The sequence below is a fragment of the Ictalurus punctatus genome, chromosome 9 (assembly GCF_001660625.3).
Source record: "Ictalurus punctatus breed USDA103 chromosome 9, Coco_2.0, whole genome shotgun sequence".
Taxonomy (NCBI): domain Eukaryota; kingdom Metazoa; phylum Chordata; class Actinopteri; order Siluriformes; family Ictaluridae; genus Ictalurus; species Ictalurus punctatus.
In genome coordinates, this window is record NC_030424.2 from 12,084,937 (window position 1) to 12,112,741 (window position 27,805).

General features: G+C 38.8%; 1 protein-coding gene across 3 annotated transcripts in view; it reads right to left on the reverse strand.

Annotated features, from left to right (window-relative positions):
* The window catches only part of ldah (lipid droplet associated hydrolase), a 46,871-nt gene that overhangs the window by 16,326 nt on the left and 2,740 nt on the right, over positions 1-27,805 (reverse strand). For all 3 annotated transcript variants that reach the window (XR_001813621.3, XM_017476457.3, XM_047157603.2), the window contains exons 3-4: positions 14,195-14,329; positions 6,136-6,305 (exon numbers count right to left, since the gene is read on the reverse strand). Coding sequence is in view for 2 of the 3 variants with exons in the window: in XM_017476457.3 (XP_017331946.1) it covers positions 6,136-6,305; positions 14,195-14,329 (305 nt within the window). In the remaining variant the exon portion in view is untranslated. The remainder of the gene's footprint in view (positions 1-6,135; positions 6,306-14,194; positions 14,330-27,805) is intronic.

A 27,805-nucleotide genomic window follows, 5' to 3' on the forward strand; every position in this document is an offset into this window, starting at 1 on the left:
AAAAACAGATTATAAAAACTTGGGTCTCTGTAGCAATAATATCAGTTTACATTCCTGGAATTCATTTGCTCTTGCTCTCCGCATTAACTGAACCACATGTACTTCGGAAAAAAAAAAGAGAGAGCAGTGGAATAACATGTCGTGTAAAAGATGCTACAGGTGGTTTCTTACACATTTCCCCACCACACAATATACAAAATATGATGCACCTGACATGTAATATAATTTCAAAGCTGCCTCTGGGTGAGCAAAATATAAGAAATGACATGTAACTTTAGTGATTTGTTTATTATGAAACTGATAGGAGATAGGAGAACCATAGAGAATGAGAGTGTGAGAGAAAGGAAGAGAGAGACAGAGAGAGAGAGAGAGAGAGAGAGAGAGAGGGACTTCCAGACACAGGAAGCACCTGTCTCTGTTTGGCCATTTGACTAGAAAGCAGCTCAACTCATTCAGTAAGACAAAGTGAACGTGCTTCGTCTGCCTTTGCGAAGCTTTGCAGTTCGGGCCAAGTATTTTTCAATGAAACTATACAGTGCAATATCCATTCCCTTGTGCAAAATATCAAATAGCCAGCCGCATGTAATGCCAGATGAAATCTATTCATTGTCAAACCAATTTCAAGCACCGATACTGCTGCTAGTCGGAAAGACAGTCGGATTTGACTTATGGCACAACATCTGTTAACTCTCTGATACAAACAATAGAAAAGCACAGGGCTCAATGTATGGCCCAGCAAAACTGTTGATTTAGGATCTGTTTCTACTGATCCATATAACTACACCTATCCTCTATGGGGAGACAAAAAAAACCTGTTGAAATCAGAATTATTAAATGCATCCTTTTCGTGGACATTTATTGCCAACAGTTTTATTGCTCTAAGGAAAATAAACTACAGGATAAAGTAAATCATATAGAGCAATTACCAACATTGAGCACTTTTATAGTAATAAATCCATCTCTAATTAAAATCAAGCCTAGGAGATATGTTCTAGAATATATTGTTCGATAAATACGTTCTAAGTTCCACAAAAAAAAACCCCAAGTTAAACACCTCAGACTAAACATGAATGAAGCTTTACTTTCTGAAGTCTCCCAGTGTTGTTGAGAACAACTTGCATGTCTTATGTCTAAGCTCCAAGTGAATATTCAAACCTGCATCCTGATCACTGCACTTCCTAGTAGAGGTGTGAGTGGGGCTGTTTTGTTTTTTTTTGCGGGGGGAGGGAGGGTGGGGGCGGGGGTTAATCGTATTCCCTCTCGCTCATGACCAATCCTGCCTGCTGCCCGGTTTTGTTTTGTTTGTTTGTTTGTTTGTTCATTTTTGTTCCTGTCTGCAAAAGTGTCTAACAAACCAACTGCTTCTATTCCTCAAAATATAAACAAATTAGTCATTTAAACCACTGTGACCCTGACCATGACAAATCAGTTACTGAAGATGAATAAATGAATGCACAAGCACTCAGTACGCTCCCCTGGCCGATATATCGGTATAATATCGATATCGTGATAAATGATTACACGATACACTTTTCTGAGATATCGTTGGTATGGTGATGTATTTTTAAAAAAAAAATGTTTTCAGTAATTACAAATTAAATGATACTGAATGGATGCCGTTGATTTGATGTAATAAAAAAAAATGTATCTTCTTTGCCTTTTAGGCATTAAAGAAAAGTTTAAACTTAGGACAGTTTGTTAGCTAAATTATATATCGTGATACGCATCGTATAATGTAGAAATGTCCTCAAGTATCGTGATATGATATTTTTATCATACCTACTCCCATGTTAATGAACGTGGGCTTTTTTGTCCCAGGAGTTTCACATCTGACTGCCTGCTCCCGTCCACATAAAAGTAAAAGAGCTACAAAGTTCCTGATCAGATGCTTAGATTAAATTTATGTGTAGAAATAGTAGCTTTAAGAGGAATTTTGGAGTGACTGGCTCAGGGAGGGAGGGAGGGAGAGAGAGAGAGAGAGAGAGAGAGAGAGAGAGAGAGAGAATGTGAACAGGTGATCTTTGATGTGTAAAATACTGGGTCTGATGAGAAGCAGCTCTTCTTCATGAGGGTCACAGGAATGGAACTCTGGGAGGGGCTTTCTAATCAGCAAAACAGACAGCCAGTCACTTGCTCCCTCTCTCTCTCATTCTCTCTCTTTCTCCCTCACACACATGCCTCAGTCTAAACTGCTGCAGAATTTACATGCTAGACGCTTACTCTCTTATACACTCACACTTCGCCACATAAACAAACACTTGCTTAATTTGTGGGGACAGGTCTCTACTAAATTTCTCGTATTTGGAAAAATAAATAAATAAAAGAGTTGGTCACTGACCCTTCTATACCAACATCTGGAGTAGACAAGCTGAAAAATATTTCGAAGTCACAGGCTCATTTTTACTCAGCATTGACCTCATGTACGGATCTTCAGAGAGAGGAACTTGTACTATGTTGCCGCTGAGGATTACGCATTCTGTGGGCGAGTGGGCAAGCCTATGCCTCATAAAGATGTACGAGAGACGAATTAACCAACAGTGTAATGTAAATAACTGCTAAATGGTATATGACTGACATTACCTTGTTACTCACCCATACCAAGTGCATACATTTAACCACCTCAAGTCTTTTCTTAGCCACATCTAAGGTGTTCAGAGGACTCGGTACCCCATAATTCAATTTACCATGAAGGCCTTAAAAACATCACTAATTCTTTACATACAACGACAGCCAAGAATCCATAAAATGTCTAAGGAGCGGCACATCGAACATGCCTTAACCGATTGGCACATGTTCTACTCACCTACGGTTTGGAAAGCCTTTAAACAGTTTTTTGCCCAATTTCTCCACTTGTACTTGATAAGCGAGGTGCTCACTTGCAAAAACTAGGTCAGAAGCAGCAGTTTGGAAGAAATCATGGAATGTACCAGATTGTGAGAGTTGTCGGTCGAATACTTGAAAGTGCTGAAGGTCTGACCAATCTGCAGCATGTTAAGCAAATTGAACTATTTGGGATTTTTAAAACCTGGAGTGTATTGGGGGCAGCAACTCGAGCCTGCTATATAGTGTAATGTTTATGCTTTGACTTGGCGCACACAGTGACTGTAATGATGTTTTATTTAAGTGAATTATGAAGTAATGCCAACAGTTTTGGATCTCACCCCTGTCTGCCCTAACCTTTACTCCATGAATGGAGGGCCCACCCAATGTGCTGTGATACAGATACACACACTCACAGGAAGCGGCAGACACATTTTTGTGTCCGAGGAATTTTGGGGACGTGCCATTGTTCCACTAAGTCTAATGACACAACTTGTTGAGTTCTTTCCTTTAAACATCTGTAAGATTTCCATTACCTCTCCCAGATAACAGCTTCATTTAAACATTTAAAATACTATTATCTTTTATTCAACAGATTTTAGTGCACCAATTGTCCAAGACCTCTTTAAAAACAATTCGCGTTCCAAGGCAATATCAAAATTTCCTCTTTTAGTCTTTGAGCCGAGTCAAATTGCTGTCAAAATAATGATCTCCGGTTTCAAAATTATGTCTGGCTATATACTCGTCCAGATAAAGATACTTTAAAATAGGAACTAAACAATCTATGTTGCTTTTCCTGTGCTTTAGCATGCAAGCAAAATAATAGATCTGACGTGCTATATAAACAAAACCCAACTGTTAAACAAATTTGGCTCCTCAAAGCACCAGTTTTACTTGAGTGGATTGTTTGTATATTTTGATTAAGCAGTCTAAAGTGAAAGGAAGAGTTCATGTGGCAATGTGAGCATGACTTCAGTGTGTGCATGACCAAAAATGGTTTGAATTAGCATGAAGAAAACCAATGACGCACCATATTTTCCCATGCTTACTTGTAGTACACGAGGTCTGCAGAAGATACACATTTTGATCATGCGTATAAATAAAGTAAGTAAACAAATGTGGATGGTTGTACACATCTGTTTATATTTATCCATGAAGATCATGGTGGGCAATTAGGTGGCTAAACCTAAAATCTTAAACATGAAATATGAAAATTCTCCAGTAATTTCTGTACCATAAAAGTAATGATGAACGGTTAAAAACAATAAAAGTTATTGGCTAACAGCACATCAAGAGAAGTAATAATAAACTGAAAATCAATGTCTAAAGAAACTTCAGGCTCTTAAATCAAATAATCTGTCATTCCTGACACAGATGATGGACTCAGCTTGCGCACCGGCCCCCTTCAAATAGCTGCTATGGTCAGGGACACGGAACACATTTCGTGTAGGTTTTTCTTCTCACAGCACTCAGTCTAACTGAGAAATGTCTGCTGTGCTCTCAGAGTTGTTCATTAGACCAGCTGGAGTCTAAACATTCACCTCAGAGTCTTAGAATGGGCAGACATCCCAACAATGCTGAGTAGGCTGGGGTTACACAATTTAAGCACACATGTGCAGCAGACCAGAAAGGATATTCATTCTGTCGAGTAGCCCTGATCTTTCTAAGACAAACATGTCCATAACAATGTCTAGTAGCAGTCAGTCAAAGTGACTGGACAAGTACTGATGAGTATTTACGCCAGTTGCCTTGCCGTTTTAAATGACTTTGAAATCTTTCATAAACACAAGAGCCAATCGACATGGAAAAGGAACTGGTGTATTCATGCACGACTTGTGTCCCTCAGAACTATCTCAGCACTGATATTGTTAACAGAATCATTTTTAAGTGACTGGCCGGAAGCCGTACATGTTGCTCCTGGGTACAAGCTGAAAAATGATGCCACCTGTCCACTTCAGAAGAAAAGCGGAGCAAGACCTGCTATTGCCTCCCCAGACCTCAGCAGGGCCCTTTACTCTAACCCACATAGCTAGAGCAGGAGTTTCTAATTATCACATATCATACATAATCACCATGTTGCATTTTTGGCAGCCTACAATCTGCAGCAGTGAGGGAAATATTTTTTTCTTTTTTATATTCTCCCCCCTATGTTGACAAGGCATGCCATGACTTCCTAATGGTTTAGGTATAACCTGCTCTAAAAATAATAAAAATAAAAAACAGACAATAGTGCACACTTGAAGAATATGAAGTTAACAAGACTAGAATGAAATAGCGCATTACACTGTTAAACATGATAAGAAGATATGCCCTAGATGAACTATATCAATATGGATATACATTTCCTTATAACCAGTTGTTAAAGAATAAAAGTGTGCACGTTTGCAGAACATGTTTTAAAAGTTATTATATGACTCAATGAGTAAGATCTTAAAGCTCTTGAACTTTATGTGAAGCATTATGATGTCGCTCTTGTCCGTTATCGTGAGTTATATGCACATCTGTATAGGGCCCTTGAGTGGAACGAAATATTTCTAAAGAAGAAACAAGGGACTGAAACAGACAGGAAGTTAGTGAAAAGAGGTGAGGGATAAGGAGGGGGGGGGGGGGGGGGGGGCGAAGCGCACTAGAAGCAAAGCCTGGAAATAAAAATGACAAAGTACACATCTTAGTAGCAGAAAAACCCCAGAGGGAGAAAGAAAATCAAAGTTCTTCTCCACCTTATTTAATCTCCTGACCTTTTGCACAGCAGGCACATGGGAGAAGAACTGTCTTATTATCCTGTTCAGCAATGGCATCTCAGGCCACTTCTAAACTGTATGTAGTGCTGCTCGTGGTTTGCTGAACGTTTAAACCATGCCAGACACACACATTAGTAAAGCAGTCTATGGAGACTGAGCAGACAGGGCCAAGAAACTCATGCAGAGCTAGTCATTATTTACATGCTTTAATAAAGAGGAGCAGGCTGAATGAGCAAACAATAGCCTCTAGAGACAGCTGTGAGTCACTAAATGAAATTTACTCCTCCAGCTTAGACTTACTCTGGCTCATTGTTCTTAAGCTTTAAATAGTGGAGAAAAAAAATCGAATCCATTTAATCATAGTAAAAGCAGGCTGTCTTCTGTGGCTTAGACTATCAGGTATTTAATGGTCAGATTAAAAAATTTATGGCCAGCATGAATAAATAATGGTCAAAATTAAAGCTAAAATAAAAACAGTACATAACAAAACAATAAAAATAACCCCAGGGCTTTTTAAAACCTGCTAATATGAATTTAACAAAAATATAACACATTTCTCTAGCCAACATTTTACCTTTAACTCTGGGTCTCTCTTCATCATCTCCAGAATGATGTAGCAGCCAATTGAGTGACCAATCAGGACGAGGTGTGTGTCTCGTGGCACATGTTTTGAGACGAAGCTCAGTTTGTGCTCAATCTGCCCGTTCAAGCCAAACACATCCTCTGACTCGGCCACCGGAGCATCTTAAAAAGTACAAAACAGGACGATAAAATAAGCCTGCTTTATAAATAGGGCTGTAAGTACATTGTCCATTGGAACAATAAACAACATAGTCACCAATACAGTCCCCATAATCACCAATACCTAATCAAACACACAATTGTTTCCTGATTGTAGGAGTCTGATTACAGCTGTTAGAAACAGTTAACAATTTATGAGGCACTTTAAATTGGCAAGTTTTTCATGTGTGGAGTTTTCTTTCAACATCTTGATCTTGTTCTTCATTATGTCTTTGGACAGGTAAAATAACACCCTATCAACAATTCCAGTAACTTGAAATCCTGAACAATGCTTGGCAGGCATCGATATTAATGTCATCCAAGCACCAATAAATGAAGCAGTGTTAACTCGAGAAAGGGTATGAACACTGCGAGATGGTGGATGGGTGTTGGGGGGAAGAAAGGAAAAAGAGGGTAACTGCTGTGACAATATTAAACAGCAACTCGTAAGCTGTAGGTAATTTCCTCCCATTTTGCTTGTAAATGACCATGACCTGTTGGTTACATAACTTATCACAGAAAGTAAGGACCAGGTATTTTATGCAAATTAAGTTTACACGAGAAAATGCAAAAACAACAACAACAACAAAAAAGATACAATATAGATACATACATCTGAACAATACATTCAACAGACCACTTAATTAAGGCTACCCATCATAAAACACCACGAGTAGCATGTGAGGTGTAATAAACATTTAAATTTAATCAAGCTCACACTCCCTTCTCTGAAAATGTAGTTTTCTTTTTATCTCAAATCAGGAGAGGGTACATGGGTTAAAAAAAACAAACGAAAAAAAAAAAACCCACTCATTTAAGCAGAATGCTTTTCACAAACCAAACTAGCTGGTGCTAATTAACTAATAAATAAATACACACAAGTAAAAACAAATACTCTCTCTCTCTCTCTCTCTCTCTCTCACACACACACACACACACAGACACACACACACTCTCTGTGCTGTTTTAAGACAGCATTTAAAGTGCTTCAGACCCCCCTCCCCCATCCTCCTCCCCCCGTAAGTCACACCAGAAAGGTTCTGGTTTTTACCCCTAAATGAAAATGAAGAAAACCGCAACTCCTTTTTTTTTTTTCTCTCCCAGTTGTTTGTGGGTAGGTTTCGTCTTTTTGTGCAGTTTTTGAGATGGAATGGATATTTTACTGAATTGTGCCAACCGCACAACAGTACTTACATCTCTCTTGGACAGAGAGCTAATGTGTAATTAGCCACTCTTAATTTTGCTACACTCTAATGCACAGCTTTTGTTTCATTATATGCTGCTAAGAATCTGAATGGATCACACAAAAACACTGTCATTATTAAGTTTCAATGATTGTACTTTTATAAATGTATTAATCAAATGAAAATGGAAACCTAAGGCTCATATTCAGCTAATGCTCATTTTTGCTATATCAAAAATGTATTATATTGCGATATATCAAATTTGAATTCTACATATCAATACACTAATACAAGACACAATGATCTTTGAGTTTTGCTGTCTTTTTTTTTTTTTTTGGGAAAAGTTGCAAAATATTTGGACAGCAACACAGCTCCTGTCATTAAACTTGAGAACCCTTTATACTGATAAGAAGTCGTCCCCTTATGCATCCCTTATGCATCAGACAGCTTTCACTATGTCATGCAAGCTACACATAAAAATAGAGTCCAGAAAAAGATAAAGAGGCTGATTGACCTGCAAGACATGAAGAAATGTGGAAGATAAAAAGAATCTGCTGATAGGAGGAACCGTTGCAAACTATACAAAGAGTCCAGGACATTTCACAAATCATTTTTATAGCATAAAATACCAGTATATGTGAAAGACCGATAAAGCGAATAAGTGAATACATTACAGAAGGAACAAGTCAGTGGGGTTAGTAAGGGGCTGAAGCTCTGCTTCCTGCATGACTTGCACCATTGCTATTACCTTGTACATATGATCATTTTTAGGGTATACAGTGTAGAGCAAGTTGACATCATGCTGTGTCAGGCTTTGTGAAGCCTTTATAGATTAACACTTCTCCATTCATAAGTTAAAACAAACAAAAAAAAAGTACTACAAGCAACCAAGGCACTCAATTATCATCAAACAAGGGAATCAAAATCTATTTAGTCTTTAGTATATTGCAAGAACAACAAGATGTGCAAAATACATATAATTATTAACTTAAGTCTACTTAAGTTAAGTCTGCTCAGTCATGATTTTGGTGAATGATGCTAGATCCATTTTGCATTATACAGACTGTAACACTAATGCATTTCAAACCAACAAACCTAAATCTGAATAAATGATTTATCTCATAAAATTGAAGATGACAAACCTTTCAAGACATACTTGTCTAATTTCCTAAAATTAAATTTAGTAAAAGACTAGGATGAATAAAGATTCATCCTCAAAGGAAATTCCAAAATAACCGGAATGTGTCTGAACCTTGTGAAAATGTTCACAAAACCTTCTAAAAACTAACTGGTTCTATTTTCACTCTGGGCACGAGGTGGGGGATACCCTGGGGACAGGGTGCCAACCCGTCGCAGGGTACAATCGCAGGCACACTCCCATACCCATTCACAGACTACGGACAATTTGGGAATGCCAACCAGCCAACAATGCATATCTTCGGACTAGGGGAGGAGACCGGAGTCTGGAGGAATCCCTCGAAGCACGTGCAAACTCCACACACATACAGGGTAGAGGCGGGATTTGAACCCCCAACCCTGGAGGTGCGAGGCACATATGCTAACCACTAAGCTACCATGTCCCCCTCAGACTTTTCATATCTATATGGAAAGTGTGAGCACACAGCCTGTATGGACTTCCCCAAAACTATGGTCTTCCACATACAATACATTGCTGTTGCCAGACATCAGCGCCAAATCTTAAGTTCAATACAGTTCAAAACTGACAATGCCAAATTCTGATAAAAAAACAAAAACATTAATATAATGAAGGAAGATCTATTGTGACTTACTCTTCACTTTAAACACAACATAAAAAGAAATGCTATTATTTATTTGCAATGGGAAGAGAACGTTAAAATGAAAATTCATTTTGATAAATGCATATATAAATATTGATTATGCATCTGCAGTCATGTGAAAAAATAAGTACACCCCATGAAAATGAAACATTTAGCTTTTTTTTGACATATTTGGACATGCAAACATTTGATCATCTTTGAAACAGTGCCTATTAATTTAAATGAACAAAAAACAGATCAGTCATATGGAAAAAAAAAGTACACCCCTACATTTATCACACCTTCAAATCCATAAAATTAAAATCAGGTGTTGAAGATTGGGTGCCACTGATTAGAACCTGCTTAGAGAGTGCAGGTGGAACCTGTCTTATTTATACCCCTCTCATATTTAGTGTCCGGTGTTCCCTTTGTTATTGAGGTGTGTGGTGTCATCTTGCCAAGATCTAAAGAGTTCTATAAGGCCTTCCGAAAAAAAAGGTTAGGGATGCCTATGCCTATGCCTATGCCTACAAATGGCGCAGATTTCAAGTGACTGCCATTTTGTCCAGGACTGTCCGTCCTAGCAAAATCAGTCCAAGAGCAGATCATCTGATACAAAAAGAAGTCTCCAAGAACCCCAACATATCATCACAGGATCTGCTAGTAAATCTTGCAACTGTGGGTGTCAAAGTGCATGCATCTACAATCAGAAAGAACTTTCTTTCTGAATACCTTTCCATAATTTCGAATGCCGCTGTGCGCCAGGCGTCCTCACTCAACATCAGTGCCCGAGCTCATGAATGCTCTTGTAGTTGAATGGGCAAATCCCCATAATACAACCTTGGGCAAGACTCCTAAATTCAAACACAAGGTCACCCCAGTGGCATGTGGCCACCAGTGCATGCAATGCAAGCTTATTAGCAAAGCATGCAATTCCCTAACTCTTTGCAGAAGTGATCACTATCACAAAGGCAGTTTTCAAATGCGCATTTGAGTTTGGCATCCTGCATAGACTCATTAAGTGGGGTGTTAATGTGACCTGGTTGAGAGTGCAAAATCTCTACTTCCATTTGAGACAGAAAGCCACTTGTGGAGGAGGGTGCCAGTGTGTTCTGACTACTAGTGAAAGAAGCAATATAAACCAAGTTCGTTCCAGCCATCTCAGGGCCACAAGCAAAACTTTGCCACCTATTACCAGCAGTGCAACACAGGCATCAATGGCCACACCCAACCTGTTTCTGATCCATTTTATTAGCTAGAACAAGTGTATACCCTCTTAAACCTACTTCTTCTATCTTTACATTGTGGTATTGTGAATTCTGTTGCACCCAGTATTGTGTAAAAAAAGTGTACTCTGTGCTTTGGGACATATATCATCATGCAATCCTATTCAGGCCAGTGCCATCTTTAGACTGGCTGCCATGGCTAGTTTAGAGCATATATCAGTGTGGTGTCTTTGAGATAGCAGTGCCTGACCTAGATGCTTCTTCACATGCTGATGAGACAAGATTTGAACATGACAGTTCAAGTGCTACCAGCCTCGAAGAACCTCCAGGACATAGCTGTGGACATAGCATTTTCAAACTCTCTGTTGAAAGGACTCTCTGTTAAAATTCACAAGCCTCTTGTTGTATAGTCTCAGCTCCTGAATAAGTGATTTAAGTTGAGCCATGAAAAGTCATTAAAATACCTAGTAAGTACCTCAGACTGCTGAGCTACTGAGGGAAATCAAGGAACTGCTGAGAGAAAAGGATTCCAACACCAGAGCTGGGTATTAATGGAAATCCAGATAACTGCCAAATCACTCAACCATACTAGCAACACATAGCCACAGACACACGAGTTGGCCTCATGATAAAGGATGTGGAATTCTAAGAGAAGACAACATCGAGGGATAAACTGACCTGGTAGGGAGAGATAAGAGTTAAGTACTCCTTACCTAGCAGAGAGTTGCCACTACAGTACAGAGACAAAATAGTGAACAAAACAGTGAGTGATAGCTAATAAGGCTAATAATGCTTACAATGAAAACTGAATGCAAAATCAAGCAAACTCCGCAATATTCTGTGGAGCTTGCAATTTTTCAGAATTACAGCAAATTTTCCACAGATTTCGGCAAAGACGCCATCACAATGCGCATTCGGTCAAAGCCCTCATTGATTCACGTGCATCGAACATGAGTACAGCTAAAAGGTCTCATTTACCAGCAAACATCACTGCAATAGGCCATGCAAAACAATTTCGTACAATTGCAATTTCATCAAAACGTTTTCTGAAAAAGAAAATGTACAAAAACGCTGCATATTTTGAAAAAATCTGCAGCTAAATCAAGCATTTTTGACAGCAACAAGCACAAACAAACTCAAAAGGGAAATCTCATATAATAAATATATGAAATGACTAATATATGAAAATAGACTCATTAAGATAGAGTGTATGTTGTACTGCTATGTTGCAATCCCCAGTCTGTGTTATGTTCCAAGGGGTCAAACCCTGTCTGACTCCATTAGGGCGAACCACAATCAGCAATGAGATGACTTGGCACAGGCAAAAAAAAATTCCACCTGCACCTTAACAAACGTGTTTCATATACGGGGCATCACGTTTGCATACAGATGACATGCAGAGTCTCTTGGCCATACGTGCTGGCTCGACAGTGCATTCGATGCACCATTGTACAGTTGCGATAAGAGAGTTGCTTGCTAAAGCTAGCTGTCCATGGATGGACCCAACTGAGGCGCTTTTGTACAAACTCATGTTGCCTTGTTGATTCAAATATCTGCTGGTTGATATGACCTATTCTCCCACCCATGGCCCACATGCCCCCGTGCCACCACACTTGTTTCCCAGCCAATGAGGCAGACATCTGTGGTGATTCTCTCTGATTGGGCACAAGATTCAACATATTATCCCATTACTGAATATTGATTCACTTTGACTTTAATAAATCTGGCACTATGTCTGCAAAGGGATCAGTAATGATATGTACATATGTTTTTCCATTTCGTTTCATTTCTTACCATATGGAGAGGGAGAAAATCTGATCAGGTTAAAGTAGCTCAACATTCATATGATCTCCCCAAACATCTTAGCTGGCTGCAGTCCGATATTCTATAACTTCAGCAATGGGTTGTAACATAAGCAGCTATTTCAATGGACAAGGGCATCTGTGAACCAAATGGCAGAACATGATGAAAGATGAATCACTGAGAAAAGACAATGGTCCGGGGGGAAAGTGTCCTATATACTTGATACTGCTGGGGTTCAACCTCCTATTGATGATAATCAAGGGTGTCACTCAAACAGAGCTTTTGGAGAAGAAATGCAACTTTTAATTATATCTTCACTTTTATCTGTACCGCCTTGGCAAAGGTTTGCCCCTTGGTGTCATCTTTTGGCACATTGGATTTCATTGCAGGGCTTAATTTTTTCCCGGACTCTGCCAGTGATATGATACAAGGAGCAATTGGTGTCACTGTCATTTGTTTGGCCATAGACCCACAGTGCATGTGTGTGTGTCTGTGATTAAGTGTATTATTATGGTTGTGGTTAGGTGAATGCTCACCATTTGTTCACAATTAAAAGAAGAACGATTCAATGCGTTGATCTGTAGTACTGGTTATATCATCGGGTTGGGCTTGAGGACTGTTCGAGGATTACATCATGTAGGTCTGATTGCACATACCATGTTAAAATCTACCAAGTTCTAATTCCTGTCTTCCCTTTAATTTGAATAAAGGTTACAATAGTTACAATAATTATATATATATATATATATATATATATATATATATATATATATATATATATATATTTATATATTTGTTAGAATAAATTGTTACATTTGTTACAATTTACATTGTGGTAAATATATCTGCATAGATTCAAATAAGGACTGAATGGTCTCTGAAGCGTTTATTTTTTTTTGTCCTGCCTGCAGACCTGATATGGCCAGCTTCCATCTCTACTGTCAAATCCATCAAGCTAGCCAGTGGAAGTGCTGTTTTAGGTGATCCAAGCCATCTGTATGTGGTTTGGCTTATTACAGGTGGGCTTGGCTAATGTCTTTCCCACGTAGCAAGCTCAATAAAAACGTCCACACTGGTTTATGATTGAACATACTGGACGCATTCGTACACTGGCATGAGGAAGAAGAGGGAGAAGCGGCCTGGTTCAGCTCGCCAACGTTGTACACGTTCAACATTCCTCCCTACTGTGTGGTGAGGAGAATCCCCTTCCCTGAGATCTGTCTGGAAACTACACACCATGACACAACTACAGCTCAGCAAGATGTCCATAAATTCTTAGTGTTAGACATAAAATGTCTACAGCTACATTAAAATAAGAGCAATGGCAAATTAAATGAACACTGAACATATTCATCAGAATCTAGGTTACAATTGAGCAATAGTGAATCACAGTGACAAATAGAAAATTTACACAATTTTCTTACTGTCTTGTGGATATTCCAACAGCTCTTATTTGATGCCCCACATATTTCGTGGGATATCTGCAGTCTTTAAACCTGCTTAATTGTCTGCTGCCACCTACTGTCTTAATGAAAATAGTGATCTTGTCAACTTGCAAATTTTTTGAAGGCGATTAGAGAACTTAACTAGAGAGATTTACAGAACTGCTTTGTAGTCTCCATCAAAAACATATGCTAATGCTAGTACAGCAAGGTCAGGGTCTATCAGAGTACTATCAAGCTAAAAATAATGTTAGAGAGGAGCTGACAAAGCAAGTCGAAAGTTTTTTTTTTTAAAGGTTTAAGAGTGCTGCATATGAGCAAGAATCACTGAGCTTGATAGAAACTGACATCCCCAACATAGGTAACAAACAGCCAATGTTTTAGTCAGCAGTATAAAACAAGCTAGTGTTAGTGTCCTACCTTCAACCATATCCATTGTGTCTGGAGGCACACAGTGTCCAGCGTGACTCACGGCCCAGACTGGGAATCGTCGGTGGAATGCCTGATACAATGTCCACATGAAGGTCTTATAAAATCCCACTACGCCAGGGTTGCCTGTAGAGGGGAGAGAAAAATCACACTGAAAACTATGCTTTACTCCAAACGATACTAAAAAAACATGGTGACAGGAAGGAAAGAAGAAAGGCTGAATATTTCATGCATCTTCGCTGGGCCCAAATAAACGAGCTGTTGTGAGGTATACCATTGTGGCAGTAAAGAAAGTCTCCTTGTCAGTAAATCTTTAAAATTAAACAGGATGGCATACAATGAGAAGGCAAAAAGTGTAAAGAAGAAATGTGATCTGAACTCACAACCCCATGGTCACTAGCACACAACATTGTCCTGTGAGTTGTTCTTACTATTATGCAGTAAAAAAAAACAAAAAACAAACAAAAAAAGACCTTTCTTTCCCCCAGTTTTTTGTGATTAATGGTAGCTTCTTGTGCATCATATCATGATGCAAAACATAACTGATATCTAGCTGCCACTGCTGCCAATGTGTCCTCTGCCAGTGTAGTCAAGTCCAACTTCCTTTACCGCTCTGCATACATCAGTGTACCACTATAAATTATGAGCGTGTGTCTAAAACAAGTGGCCAGTGTATTCTATGCATTATGCACCATGGCTAAAAGTTTCACAAAACCCCTGTTTAATGCATCATTTTTGAGAAAAATGTTCAAAATAAACATATATTTTGAGAATCATCTCGGAAATACTGTCACTAAAATAACTAAATACGCTGAGTGGGATTTTGGAGGTGTACATACCATCCCTGGTGTCCACTTACACAGATAAAGATAAATCTCAGTACAGTGAGTCCTTTGGCCTGTTAAGAATGCAGTGAGGCTGCGCAATGAGCAAAACTGTCCCAGATGCAGCTTCTTCTTCACGTGACGAAACACAGATGCCTCGTAAAGTCTTTTCTGAAATCAAACTGTATGTCTAGGCTCTGTAGTCTAGTGCTACAAAAAATGACCACTGAAATATCTACAGTGTCATTTCAACCAAGACAAAATGTGAATCAGTGTCTGTAAAACCATTGAATTCACAGGATAAATAAAGTAGCAATGCACATGCAATTCCGTTCCTTTGAAGTAGTAGAGCAGCTGGCTTTGGTAATCAGGCCTTATCGAGTCGATGCCTTAGAGCAAACTGAAACATTTTACGAGCCACTTAACACCATTAATGACTAAATACAAAACCTCTAAACTAGAGCATGTGAGGGCTGAAGAAACTGGTGAGACCTTAAAAAACCAGCTGTGGTGTATGAGCGGTACATGGACCTAAACTATTGTGCTTGATCTTTATCACTAGGAAACTCAATTTGTTTTGTTTTGTTTTGTTTTCATATTTGTATTCATTTTTCATCAGTCACTAATCAGCTGCTTATGGCTCAATGCCTTGTTGGCTTGCAAAGAGGTTTATGAGTGCATTTATCTGTCATATTACATATTTCAATCTGTGGGGGGTGGGGTTTAATCTGATATTCTAGTAAGCTTTTGTGTGATTTCTCTATACAGCATTTTATAGCCACTGATTAAAATTATGTGCAGAATATACAAGTTACTAGTTTTTAAGCTAATTCCCTCTGCCCTTGTTTTATGTAATTGGTTCATTAGCTACAGCTCCACTGGATTATAGTAGGCCATGTTAATAACATACATATGTAGTTATTCTGGGTGTCTATGATATGTAGATAACGTATTGGTGAGCAGACTCTTTTTTTCCCCTACATGACAGAAGACAAATAAGCATTTGCAAAGAGCTTATATTAATAATAGCCATTACATTCCAACAAAACTGATTGTCTTTTGGTTTTATCCATTTGTCTTTGCTTTTGTTTTACAAATGAGTCAGTCTCTTACATTTTTCTCTCTCCCTATTATCTTCCTGCAAAACATGTGAGTGAGAAGTCTCACTGGCTGACATAAAGTCCCCTCTAAAACTAATGGGATAGCAAGGACAAGATCAAAAGATCAAGATGAGAAGAGAGTTTAGAATTTCAGCTTTTACTTCCTGGTATTTTCAGTTGAAATCAAAATTATTCAACCTCCATTGCAAATCAGGTTTATGGTCAAAATTTACAGACTTTCGGCTGTTTGCAATGAACAAATCAAACAAAAGCAATTGAAATAGTTCAACACAATGAATGCTTCAAGTGGTTTCCCCAAATTCAACTGAAAATGCAACTTATAATGACGTCTCCAGTCTCAAAATTATTCAACCCCCTGAATAGAATCCCTCACAATGAAACAAATATGCAAAACAGGTGTTGTCTCAAGCACACCTGATGCAACTAATCAAGGGCTTCATTAGTTGCACCAGGTGTGCTTGAGCTGGAACACATGAAATACCTGAATTGGCTAGGGGTAAAAAATGTATGAAATACCTAGATGGGGCAGAAAAAAGAAGCTATCAACAGCTGCAACCAGACTTCTGAGCAGGCAGGCTGTGAAAAACCCTCGAGTGACTGCAAAAGACCTGCAGCAAGACTTGGTGGCAACAGGCACTGAGGTTTCAGTGAACAGAGTAAGGTGCGTACTAAATGCAGAAGGTTTCCATGTCAGAACTCCAAGATGTACACCACTACTGACCCAAAAGGACAAGAAAAGACGGCTCAAACTCATAAATAAACCACAGAAGTTTTGGGATTCTGTTCTGTGGACCGATGAAACAAAACTGGAACTTTTAGGCACGATGGATCAGCAGTATGTCTGGAGGAAGAAGGATGAAGAAAGAACACTCTGTCCACAGTCAAGCATGGTGGTGGCTCGGTGATGCTCTGGGGCTGCTTTCCATTCTCTGGCACTGGAAACCTGCAGCATGTGGAAGGCAAAATGGATTCATTGAAATATCAGGAAATCCTAGGAGAAAACGGCATACCATCTATGAGGAAGCTGAAGCTTGGGTGTCACTGGACCTCAAATTCCACCAAGGCTTGGATGCAGAAGAAGTCCTGGAAGATTCTACAGGGCCATCACCTGACTTGAAAATCTCTGGTGGGATTTGAAGAAGGTGGTTGCAGCACGCAAACCCGAGAATATTACTGAACTGGAGGCCATTGCTCATGAGGAATGGGCTAAGATTCTGATAGCTGGTGTCTGGCTATGCATCTCATTTGCAGCAGGTCATAACAGCAAAAGGGTGCTCTACTAAGTACTAAAGATGCTTTCCATGAAGGGGTTGAATAATTTTGAAGCTGAAAGAAGTCATTATAAGTTATATGTTCAGTTGAATTTGGTGAATCCACTTGAAGCATTCATTGTGTTGAACTATTTCAATTGCTTTTGTTTGATTTGTTCATTGCAAACAACTGAAAGTCTGTAAATTTTGACCACAAACCTGATTTGCAATGGGGGTTGAATAATTTTGATTGCAACTGTATATGTAGAGGTTAGGGATGCTCCAATCAGGATTATTGCAGCCGATACCAATTACCGATTTCTAGTCATCATGATCAGCCGATATCGATCCTGATCGTTCAAGCTTTATATAAGTGATATGTACGTTTTCTGTTGACCATCACTGTTAACATTTTTTTTTTCCAGATAATACCACAGATGTTGCCTTGGTTATATTAAATACAGTAATGTTGTAGCTTGTTGTTTCAATTGAGAAGCAAATAAATAAGCACAACAAATATTAATTTTACAATTAACATTTTAATAGGCCTTTAAAAATACACGGCAAATGCTTTTTTGAGCAAAATGTTTCTTGAGACCTCATAATAATTCCACACTGGTGATGACATGACTGCATCTCTAAAGTTTAATGTCATCTTGTGTTTTATGTGCTCACATGTTTTTCGTCATCATATTGTGATCGGTTTGTGAGATCGACCAACTTTAGAGACTACCAATCGGACAATTGGTGGCCGATCGATCGGAGCATTCCTAGTGGGTGTTAAACATAGTACATTTTGTATCAGTCCACCCAATTTGTAGGTGAGCAAAAATATTAAAACATGTGACTGACAGGTGCTTCTTGTTTCCCAGGTGTGTCCTGTTAGATTGATTGTTTGAACAACAATTCAAACTTCATTTTCACATGTGTAGACTGCATTTGTTATTAAAAAGGATAAGCCAACATGAAGATTGGAGAGCTGTCTATGGGAGAAAAGCAAGCCATTTTGAAGCTGAGAAAAGAGGGAAAATCAATCAGAGGCATTGCACAAACATTTGGCATAGCCAACACAACAATTTGGAATGTCCTGAAAAAGAAAGAAATCACTGGTATACTGAGAAACAGACACCTTAGGGGTCGACCAAGGAAAAAAACAACAACAGCTGATGAGAGAAACATTGTGAGAGCTGAGAAGAAAAACCCAAGAACAACAGTCAGTGACATCAACAACTTACACAGGGCAGGGGTATCACAATCCACAGTTCGAAGAAGATTTCAAGTGCAGAAATATACAGGCCATACCACAAGATGTAAACCACTCATCAGCAGTAAGAACCAATAATCGGAAAAGCCGGAATGGAATTCGCCAAGAAATACAGACATGAGCCACAAAAGTTCTGGAACCAAGATTAACATCTATCAAAGTAATGGAAAGGCCAAAGTGTGGAGAAAGAAAGGCTCTGCTCATGATCCAAAGATACAAGCTCATCTGTGAAACATGGTGGAGGTAGTGTCATGGCTTGCATGGCTGCTTCTGGAACAGCCTCACTAATCTTAATCGATGATGTAGCCTATAACTCATGATGATAGCAGAAGAATGAATTCAGAAGTTTACACAAGCATTTTGTTTGCCAATTTATAGAGAAATGCATCAAAATTAATCGGGAGGAACTTTTATGTACTATTACTTATTAAAAGCTGAAATTTTAAACTCTCATCTTGTATCCATCTTTTGATCTCAAACCCAAATGTCTTTGGTGTATTACACAAACATATGAATCGGCCTTGCTGTTCCAATAGTTTTAGGGTGGACTGTATAGTGGGAAGCTTTGTGAAAGGATGAATGGGGTCTGATCACTACACTTTTAAAATTTCAGTTTAATATTACCATTGTTTTATGCACTCTACTAATCTGTATTCAAATGTACCATATATAATGAAATGAGCTATATTCATGCTGAATGGGCATAGACTGCTTACGGTCAATGTTTGTTGTTTCTGTTCATCAGTCTCTGAAACTGACCTGAAACTGACCAGATCTGGACAGTATTGTCATTACTGATGTCTGGACAGGAGGCAGGCAGGCAGCGAACGCCAACAGCAGTCCTTCCAAGCCCTCTTCAACCTTATACAGCATTTCAGCATGATTAATGATTGCATCAACTCACTACAATAAAGCCATTGTCACTCTCAATCAAGACCCAGACAAAATAACAAACCTTCCCAAAACATTGGACTGTTAAACCCTCAGCTAAAAGGGCAAAGTTTGAGGGAGCTGGTAAGGAACTGAAGCACTGCTCCACCCTGGATTACACGATGTAAGCAGTAGGTTATATAACCAGGAAACGCTACATGAGGAATTCAAGACTATAAAATGTGGTGTTTATCTGTGTGTTTATGAGAACAGTGCAGTCAGGAAGTTGGAGTTCTCCTTTCTTTCCCATCATATGTGTTGTTGGATGGGAATCAAAAGGAAGATCTCCCTTCAGAACAGTGACAGTAAAGACAAGTTTCTGTACACAAAGAATTCATATATATATATATATATATATATATATATATATATACATATATACATACACACTTATGCATATATGTGTGTGTGTATATATATATGTATATATATATATATATATATATATATATATATATATATATATATTTTTTTTTTTTTTTTTTCAAAGGGTACAGAAGCATGAGCTATCTTCTCCTCTCCCTCATGTTATCATTTCCCTCTTTGCACAGGGTTCATAAATTCAGCACTGTTCGCTGGAACATTAAACAGATACCTTGCCTGCTGTCTCTGACCCTGAGGCTGCATGGACTACCACGCCACTGACGTAGCCTTGCAGGTGCAGAGCCCACTCTCTCTGACAACCTTTCCTTCTTACACACACACACACACACACACACACACACACACACACACACACACACGCCCCTAAATCTCTGTTAGGCTAGCCAAACAGTGATGTGCGACCCTTGAGGTTTTTGTAGGATAAAATACGTTGTCAAGTTTGGCACAAGTGCAAAACATTTTGTACTGCATACTGGGGATAAGATGCATTTTAGTCTGGGACACAATCCCACAATGCACCAGCTGAACATAAACTTTGATTGATATCTTCAGTACTGAATCACTGTCGCAAATTTGGGTCACAAAAGAAACCCATATTTTAGACGACATCATCCCTGAAGGTGCTGGAATTCTTTACCGCAGACACTGTGTGGAGTACCCTTTAATGGATTGGCTCTTAACATGCCAAAATGTCTATCCAACTTACGAAAGAGGAAGAAGTAAAAATTATTTATTGACCCTGGCAAATATACAGACAAGGGTCAGTATGGCCAGATCTTCTGATAGACAACTTTATCTCTGAGGGCTCTTCTTTAAATTCACAATTCTGTGTGTTTCCAGATGAGAGCAAGGCTGCATGAGATTACTTCAGAGGTGCCTGATGTGTCTTTTACAAAATGGCTACCATCCCAAAAGTCGACCCAAATCAATAAACCATTATGATATAAAATGAAATACAATCATTTTTGGTAATAAATACTTTATAATGCGCAGAGTTTGCTTAAAATGCAAGAACAGGTGCGTAAACAATGGCTTATTAGACATTAGACACGATATATGTCATTAGTAAGAACAGGAAGCGCTATGTTTAAAGACTCACTTGTACAGACCAACATCAACTCATTGTTCATTATCCAAGGTGTTCCTTATTGCTATGTTTACTGCAACACCTCATTTGCAGGAAGAGATGGATGGTCAGGGTTTTGCAGAAAAAAGGACCAGCAACAGAAAAGTGTGAGGCTTAAGCAGAGAAAGAAAGAAAAACTGGGGGAGGAGGGACTGCGAGGAGTGACAAGGGCATGCCATATAGCTTCCATATTCTAAGAAAATGGAGGGAAAAAAAGGCATGGAAAACAGTAGAGAAGAAAAAACACACTTTAATCATTATTAAAAGACATTATTTTAGGTAGATTGATTGAGCAAGCCCTCAGTCTTTAGGTCTTCAGAGATTGGAAAAGAGGAAGGAGGCCTCATAGCAACACCCTTATAGATAGTATATGGGAAGCTGAGGAAAGACTAGAAGGAATCTTTGTAAGATCATTATGAATTATCAAACAATGTGATACTGAAGGTTATTGGAAGCAGCTGCTTGCACAGTGCTGTGCACATCAGGTTCTTATAAATGTAAACCATCTGTAGAGGCCATTCCAAACCCTCTGAACATCTTTATGGCTTTAATATGAGCTATAACAAGTTACTCTTCTCTCACCCCCCCCCCCCCCCCCCCCCCAACAAATTATGAACAGCTCAACAACACTTAAAAATTTGAAACTGTTAATTCTCATGTGATGGAAGACCTATTTTGCACAAAAAAAAGAAGAAAAAGGAAAAAAAAAAAGTATAATAATAGTCACTGATCATCTATGCACAGCATATGTTGCCAGCATCTATTCACACTGTTAAAGGCAAAAGTTAAATTCTTTTAATGTAAATGCATTTTCAAGAATGCACACTGAAGCACATTTCACATTGTAGTATCATGCTACAATACTTATTTCAAAGAGCAGCTGTGACTCAATGGTAAAACAATCTCCAGTGGTTATCTCCCAGTAGTGGTCATGCAGAGCTAAACATATCTCAAGACAATTAGGATAAACTGTAGCTATTCAGTGATCCAACAGATCAACACTTGTGTTACAGTATGCATCTAAACTGCAACCAAAAGGAATGTCAATTCATCTGGGCACAGATCCTATCGCTACTTTCAGGCTCTCCTGATTAACTGGAATTTGATCCCATTGGGGAAATACCTGACATCTAAAAAGGTTGAAATAACCCGTGTTTGGTCTGATAAGCCTAGAGATAACCAGAGATACTCTGCACGAAACACAGGATTCTGTATGAAACAAGTCATTAAACTTATCAGTCTCGCAGGGGTAAAACTCATGCATGCTGTCTATAAACAGCTCATTAATATAAAGCATCATAACACTTGCAGGAAACCATTAGCCTATACTACACTTCCAAAGTAATTACAATTGAACAAGAATTCTATATATTATCAACATTGACAGCTGTTTTGAGATGTGGGACATCAAAGGTTTGACATTCCAGCTAGCAAAACCCTTAAGTAGTGTAATTTACATTTACAGCTCAACAAGACCTGTATTTTATGGCTACTTCAAACTTACATTATCAAAATTGACAGCCAGTAAGAAAGTATTACACTTTCAAACAGTGCCCAAACACAAATAGTCCTCAGTCCTCTCTTAATCATATTAAATAACTAATACATGGTAACACACTCAGTAGGAGCATATGTTTCGCAATAAGATCTTTCTTAAAGCGCACCTATTATGGTTTTGAAACATGCCTAATTTTGTTTTAAAGGTCTCATACAATAGATTTACATGCTTCCAAAGTCAAGAAACACTTTAACATGCTCATAATTTAAACTGCAGCATTATCTTTTTTCCTCCAGTGTCAAAAACAACTCTGAAATCTGTTCTAAAGAATTCGATCTAAACTCCTCCTTTCAGAGAGCATACTCTGCTCTGATTGGTCAGATGTCCCATTCTGTTGTGATTGGTCTACCGCTGTCAGCGTGTTTCAAAAAGGAAACGCCCACTAACATAACGACTTTCAGCTCCGTCTGTTCCGTCTGGTTTGAAGACCAGAGGCGGGGCTTTTTGTTACAAACCTTCGTATGCCTGGAGACACTAACGACTCGATTCAGCTGTTCAGAATCAATTCCTTCTTTTGGGAGTCAATAATAACGTTTGTTCTGTGCTTTGATTTTTGAAACTTTGCAGACATTTTTACATTCACAAACAGCTCTAAAACACACTACATCAAAGGTAATATTTGAAAAACCATAATAGGTGCACTTTAATGCATCCTCTAAGGTGTAAAATTTTTAAGTTTTTTTCATGTGGCACTGCAATACATAAAATCATGCAGATACAGGTCAAGAGCGCCAGTTAATGTTCAAATCAAACATCAAAATAGGGGAAAAAATGTGATCAAAGTTACTTTGACCGTGGTATGGTTGTTGGTACCAGATGGACTGATTTGAGTATTTCAGAAACTGATGATTTTATTGGGATTCTCACACTCAACAGTTTTAAAGTTTACATAGAATGGTGCAAAAAAACATACCCCTCTCATATGCAGCAGTTCTGCAGGTGGAAACACCTGTTGAGAGAAAGGTCAGAGGAGAATGGCCAGACTGGTCTGAGCTGACAGCAAGGCAGCTCACTATTCTTTAGAACCGTGGAGTTGAAAATTGGAAAAACGTTTCCTGGTCTAATGTATTTCAATTTCAAACGCATGAATCCCTAGACCCAACCTGCCTTATGTCAACAGTTCAGGCTGGTGATGTAATGGTGCAAGGAATGTTTTCTTGGCACACAGTGAGCCCCTTTATACCAATCAAACATTATTTGAATGCCAAAGCCTATCTTGTTGTTAACCATGTGCTTCACTACACGGCCACCATTTACCCATTTTATAAAAGCTACTTCCAGCATCACAATGCACCATGTCACAAAGCAAAAGTCGACTCAAACCACACCATGAGCATGGTGTACTTCAATGGCCTCCTCAGTATCCAGATTTGAATCCATTAGAGCACCTTAGGGATGTGGTAGAACAGGAGATTCGCAGCATGAATGTGCAGCTGACAAATCTGTAGCACTTATGTGATGTAATCACATCAGCATGAACCAGAATGGCAGAAATGAGGGTGGGGTTGGGGAGGGAGGGGTTTTAGACGGATAACTACTGTTTATCAAGCACCCAGCATGTAGCTAGCAGTGATACTTAATGCTAATGTTATCCACAATACTAGCTTTCTGCTGTGCTGAAGAAATTCTAATTTGCAAGAGTGTTACACGCTAAAACCAGCGAGTACTGAAAGTCGGTACTGTACGTGTTTAGTATACTTATTTTTTATTAAACATGGGTACTCATGGGCCTAGTCTGCCAATGTTGTGATAAGATAAAAGTTACATTTTTCAAGAACTTTACAGCATCGCAGATATATAGTAATATCAACACAGATAAAAGAAAAGAAAAAAAGAAGAAAGGTTTAATCTGACATGTAACCCTGACCATTGTTCAATGTCACCAGAAAATCAGTCTCTGATTGGTAAGAATGCACCTGCCATAAACTGGCAAAGCATGACAAGTCTTCTGTAGCCTTTTATTGAGTTTAAGCTATGATGTTAAGCAACTGGTTACACCCCACTCTAAGAGTTTTATGCAAAGTTTTTGTAACACATTAAAACCTTGGCACCTGCACTCCTGCCATGTTGGATATGAAACACTAGAAGAGAAGGAGGCTTGATTCTGGTGAGACGATGCTGATTATTGTTGTTATCTCTAGGGAAAAGGGCACGGGTTCTACAATAACAGCCCTTCACACAACCTCTCAGAAGGCCATAAAGAGTCCATTGAGCACAATGCTCAGTGACATTCAGAGCTGAAGAAAAGCAGGCGCTCAATGCAGACATCGTTAAGGTCATCGGCCTGAGTTGGGTTTTCTCTCAGTGACACCTGTAGCTGGAGGCTCACTGCCCAAAATGTCAACCGCAAGAAATCGACATGTGATAAATGTTCACGATCCAGGTTATGCAAGTAAGCAACTGCAATTGGGGAGAGATTACATCACTGCACTTTCTATTTTTAGTTATAGAGACAGACAATGAAGCCCTTTGAAAAGGAGGTCTGACAGCCAGACATGAAGCAAAACCACATCACTGAAAATTGTTAATTTGACAGGTGGGAGATCAGACTGTAGACCGAATCATATACACCGTTTAAAAGCAAAATAGCTATTTTATCTTCAAAACTATAACATCCGGTGAAAAATGTGTTCATTAAGGATGTATCGTTTGCAAAGTGCCATATGATCATATCTTCCTGTAATGTCACAATCATATAATTTTCCTTATATAATACTTTTGCTCAACATGTACTATAGACAACGCATCAAGTGAAATCACCTTTACAAACAATAATAAACTGAAAGGAGAAAAGTACAGCTGATTAATATTTAGTGAAGTAGACTGTTGCATTTCATTCTGTAAATCATGACATGAGGCTCGACATTAAATCAAATGAGATACAATGAACAGTACATGACAGCATATCTAAGATGAGTAATTCATATCTGTCTGCGGACAGTTCCTGGAGTAAAAACGGGTCCGAAAACCTTTTGTAACTTTAACCTTCATCCTAATAAAAGTAAACACAGATGTTATGCTGGCATAAACTCCATACAACCATTTTACATACCGCTTATCCTACACCGGGTCGTCGGGAGCCTGGAGCCTATCACAGTGAGTTTGGGGCACAAGGCAGGGGACACCCTGGACAGGATGCCATCCCATCACAGGGCACAATCGCACACACATACACACAATTTGGAAATGGAAACTGGACAATTTGGAAATGCCAATCTGCCTATAACGCATGTCTTTGGACTGGGGGAGGAAACTGGAGTACACAGAGGAAACCCCCAAAGCACGGGTAGAACAAACTGCAAGCGCACAGGGCGGAGGCGGGAGTCGAACCCCGGAGGGGCAAGGCAAATGTGCTAACCACTTAAGCCACCATACATTTTGGCCAATTGTGAACCAACACACCCTTCACTGTGGCGTTTGTCTCTGCCCTGATCATGAACCACGTTGGTGCCACAGATTGGTGGAGTAAGAGGATGCAGATTACATATATTTATAGTGATATCACCAACATCCTCCACAGGGCAGGGGTGAAGGTATCACAATCCACTGTTCGAACTTTGAAAGAAGAAATATAGAGGCCATACCACAAAATGCAAACCACTCATCAGCATTAAGAATCAGAAAACCAGATTGGAATTCACTAAGAAATACAGAGATGATACAAGCATATCTGTGAAACATGGTGGACATAGTGTCATGGCTTGGGCTTGCATGGCTGTTTCTGGAACAGCTTACTTATCTTTACTGATGATGTAACTCATGATGTTTAAAGTTTACAAGAACATTTGGTCTGCCAATTTACAGAGAACTGCATCCAAATTAATTGGGAGGAACTTAATCATGCAGCAAGGCAATGATACAAAACACACTGCCAATTCAATATAGAACTTTATCAGGTGGAAAAAGGGGAATGTTTTAGACTGGCCAAGTCAATCACCAGACCTTAACACAATTGAGCAGCTTTTCACCTCCTGAAGAGGAGACTGAAGTGTTTTCCACATGCACACTCCATGAAACAAACAGCTGTTTGACAAACAAATAACTGAAAGTGGCTGATGTAAAAGCCTGTAAAAGCATCACAAAAGAAGAAACCAACAAATTGGTGGTCACTGTGTCACAGGCTTTATCAGGGCTAATTATAACCTGTCAATCAAAAGAGGGCGGGAAAACACATCGATTTCCTGTGGGTAAAAATGATATCTCTTGTGTGGAAAGACCACAAAACTGCAGCAGCGAAACGGGAGTTTCAGCATCAAGTCTAACCCCCCATTAAAGGGCCAGTACACTTTGAAAGACTTAAATGAAGATTAGTTGACAAAAAAAAAGTATATATTGCACATAAATATATTTGTAGAGTAGTATATTTCATATCCAGTTAATGATAATATGAGTTAATATTATCAAAAAAGGTTTATATCAGGCCTACATATTTCCAGTTTGATGTTAATGATGAAGTAGAAATGCTTTTGTTTGTGGAGAGTGAATGTGAAACCTTACAGGAGGTTTTTTTTTTTAGAATTTAGTCAATGTTAATATGAATTAATAACATTCAATAAGTTAAGAAATCTTACTTTAATCTTCAGAATTTAGATAATGTGTTCATGTAAATTAGAGTAATGTGTTTTCTGTTTATGAGACCAGTTACTGTGAAACAACTTGTTGAAATGGAGAGAATAAAGTTTTTATTTGCATTTCTTTCAGAATTGTGGAACTAATTATTATTCATTTTTAAGAAGGCATAAAAGGCAGAAGTATCGGTAATCGGCCGATATCACTCTGAATAATCGGTTATCGGTGTCGGCTGAGAAATTTAGTATCGGTGCATCTCTCTCTCATATATATATATATATATATATATATATACACACACACACACACACACACACACACTATACTATACTTTTGCTCTCCTAAATATTGGATGGCCTGATACCAAAGGTTCTATGTTTTATGTTGTTTAACACGTGAATTGGCCTTGCCATTCCAATATTTTCGGATGGGACTGTATCTCTACTGCCTATGTCTGTTGTAGCAAGTGAATAGCAGTCAACTTCGCCTTTTTAGGTAGACCTGTGTATTTAGTAGTAGTCGACAAAAAAGTTAGCAACTATTTATTTTCATGTACAATGTCAATATGCCTCTGTA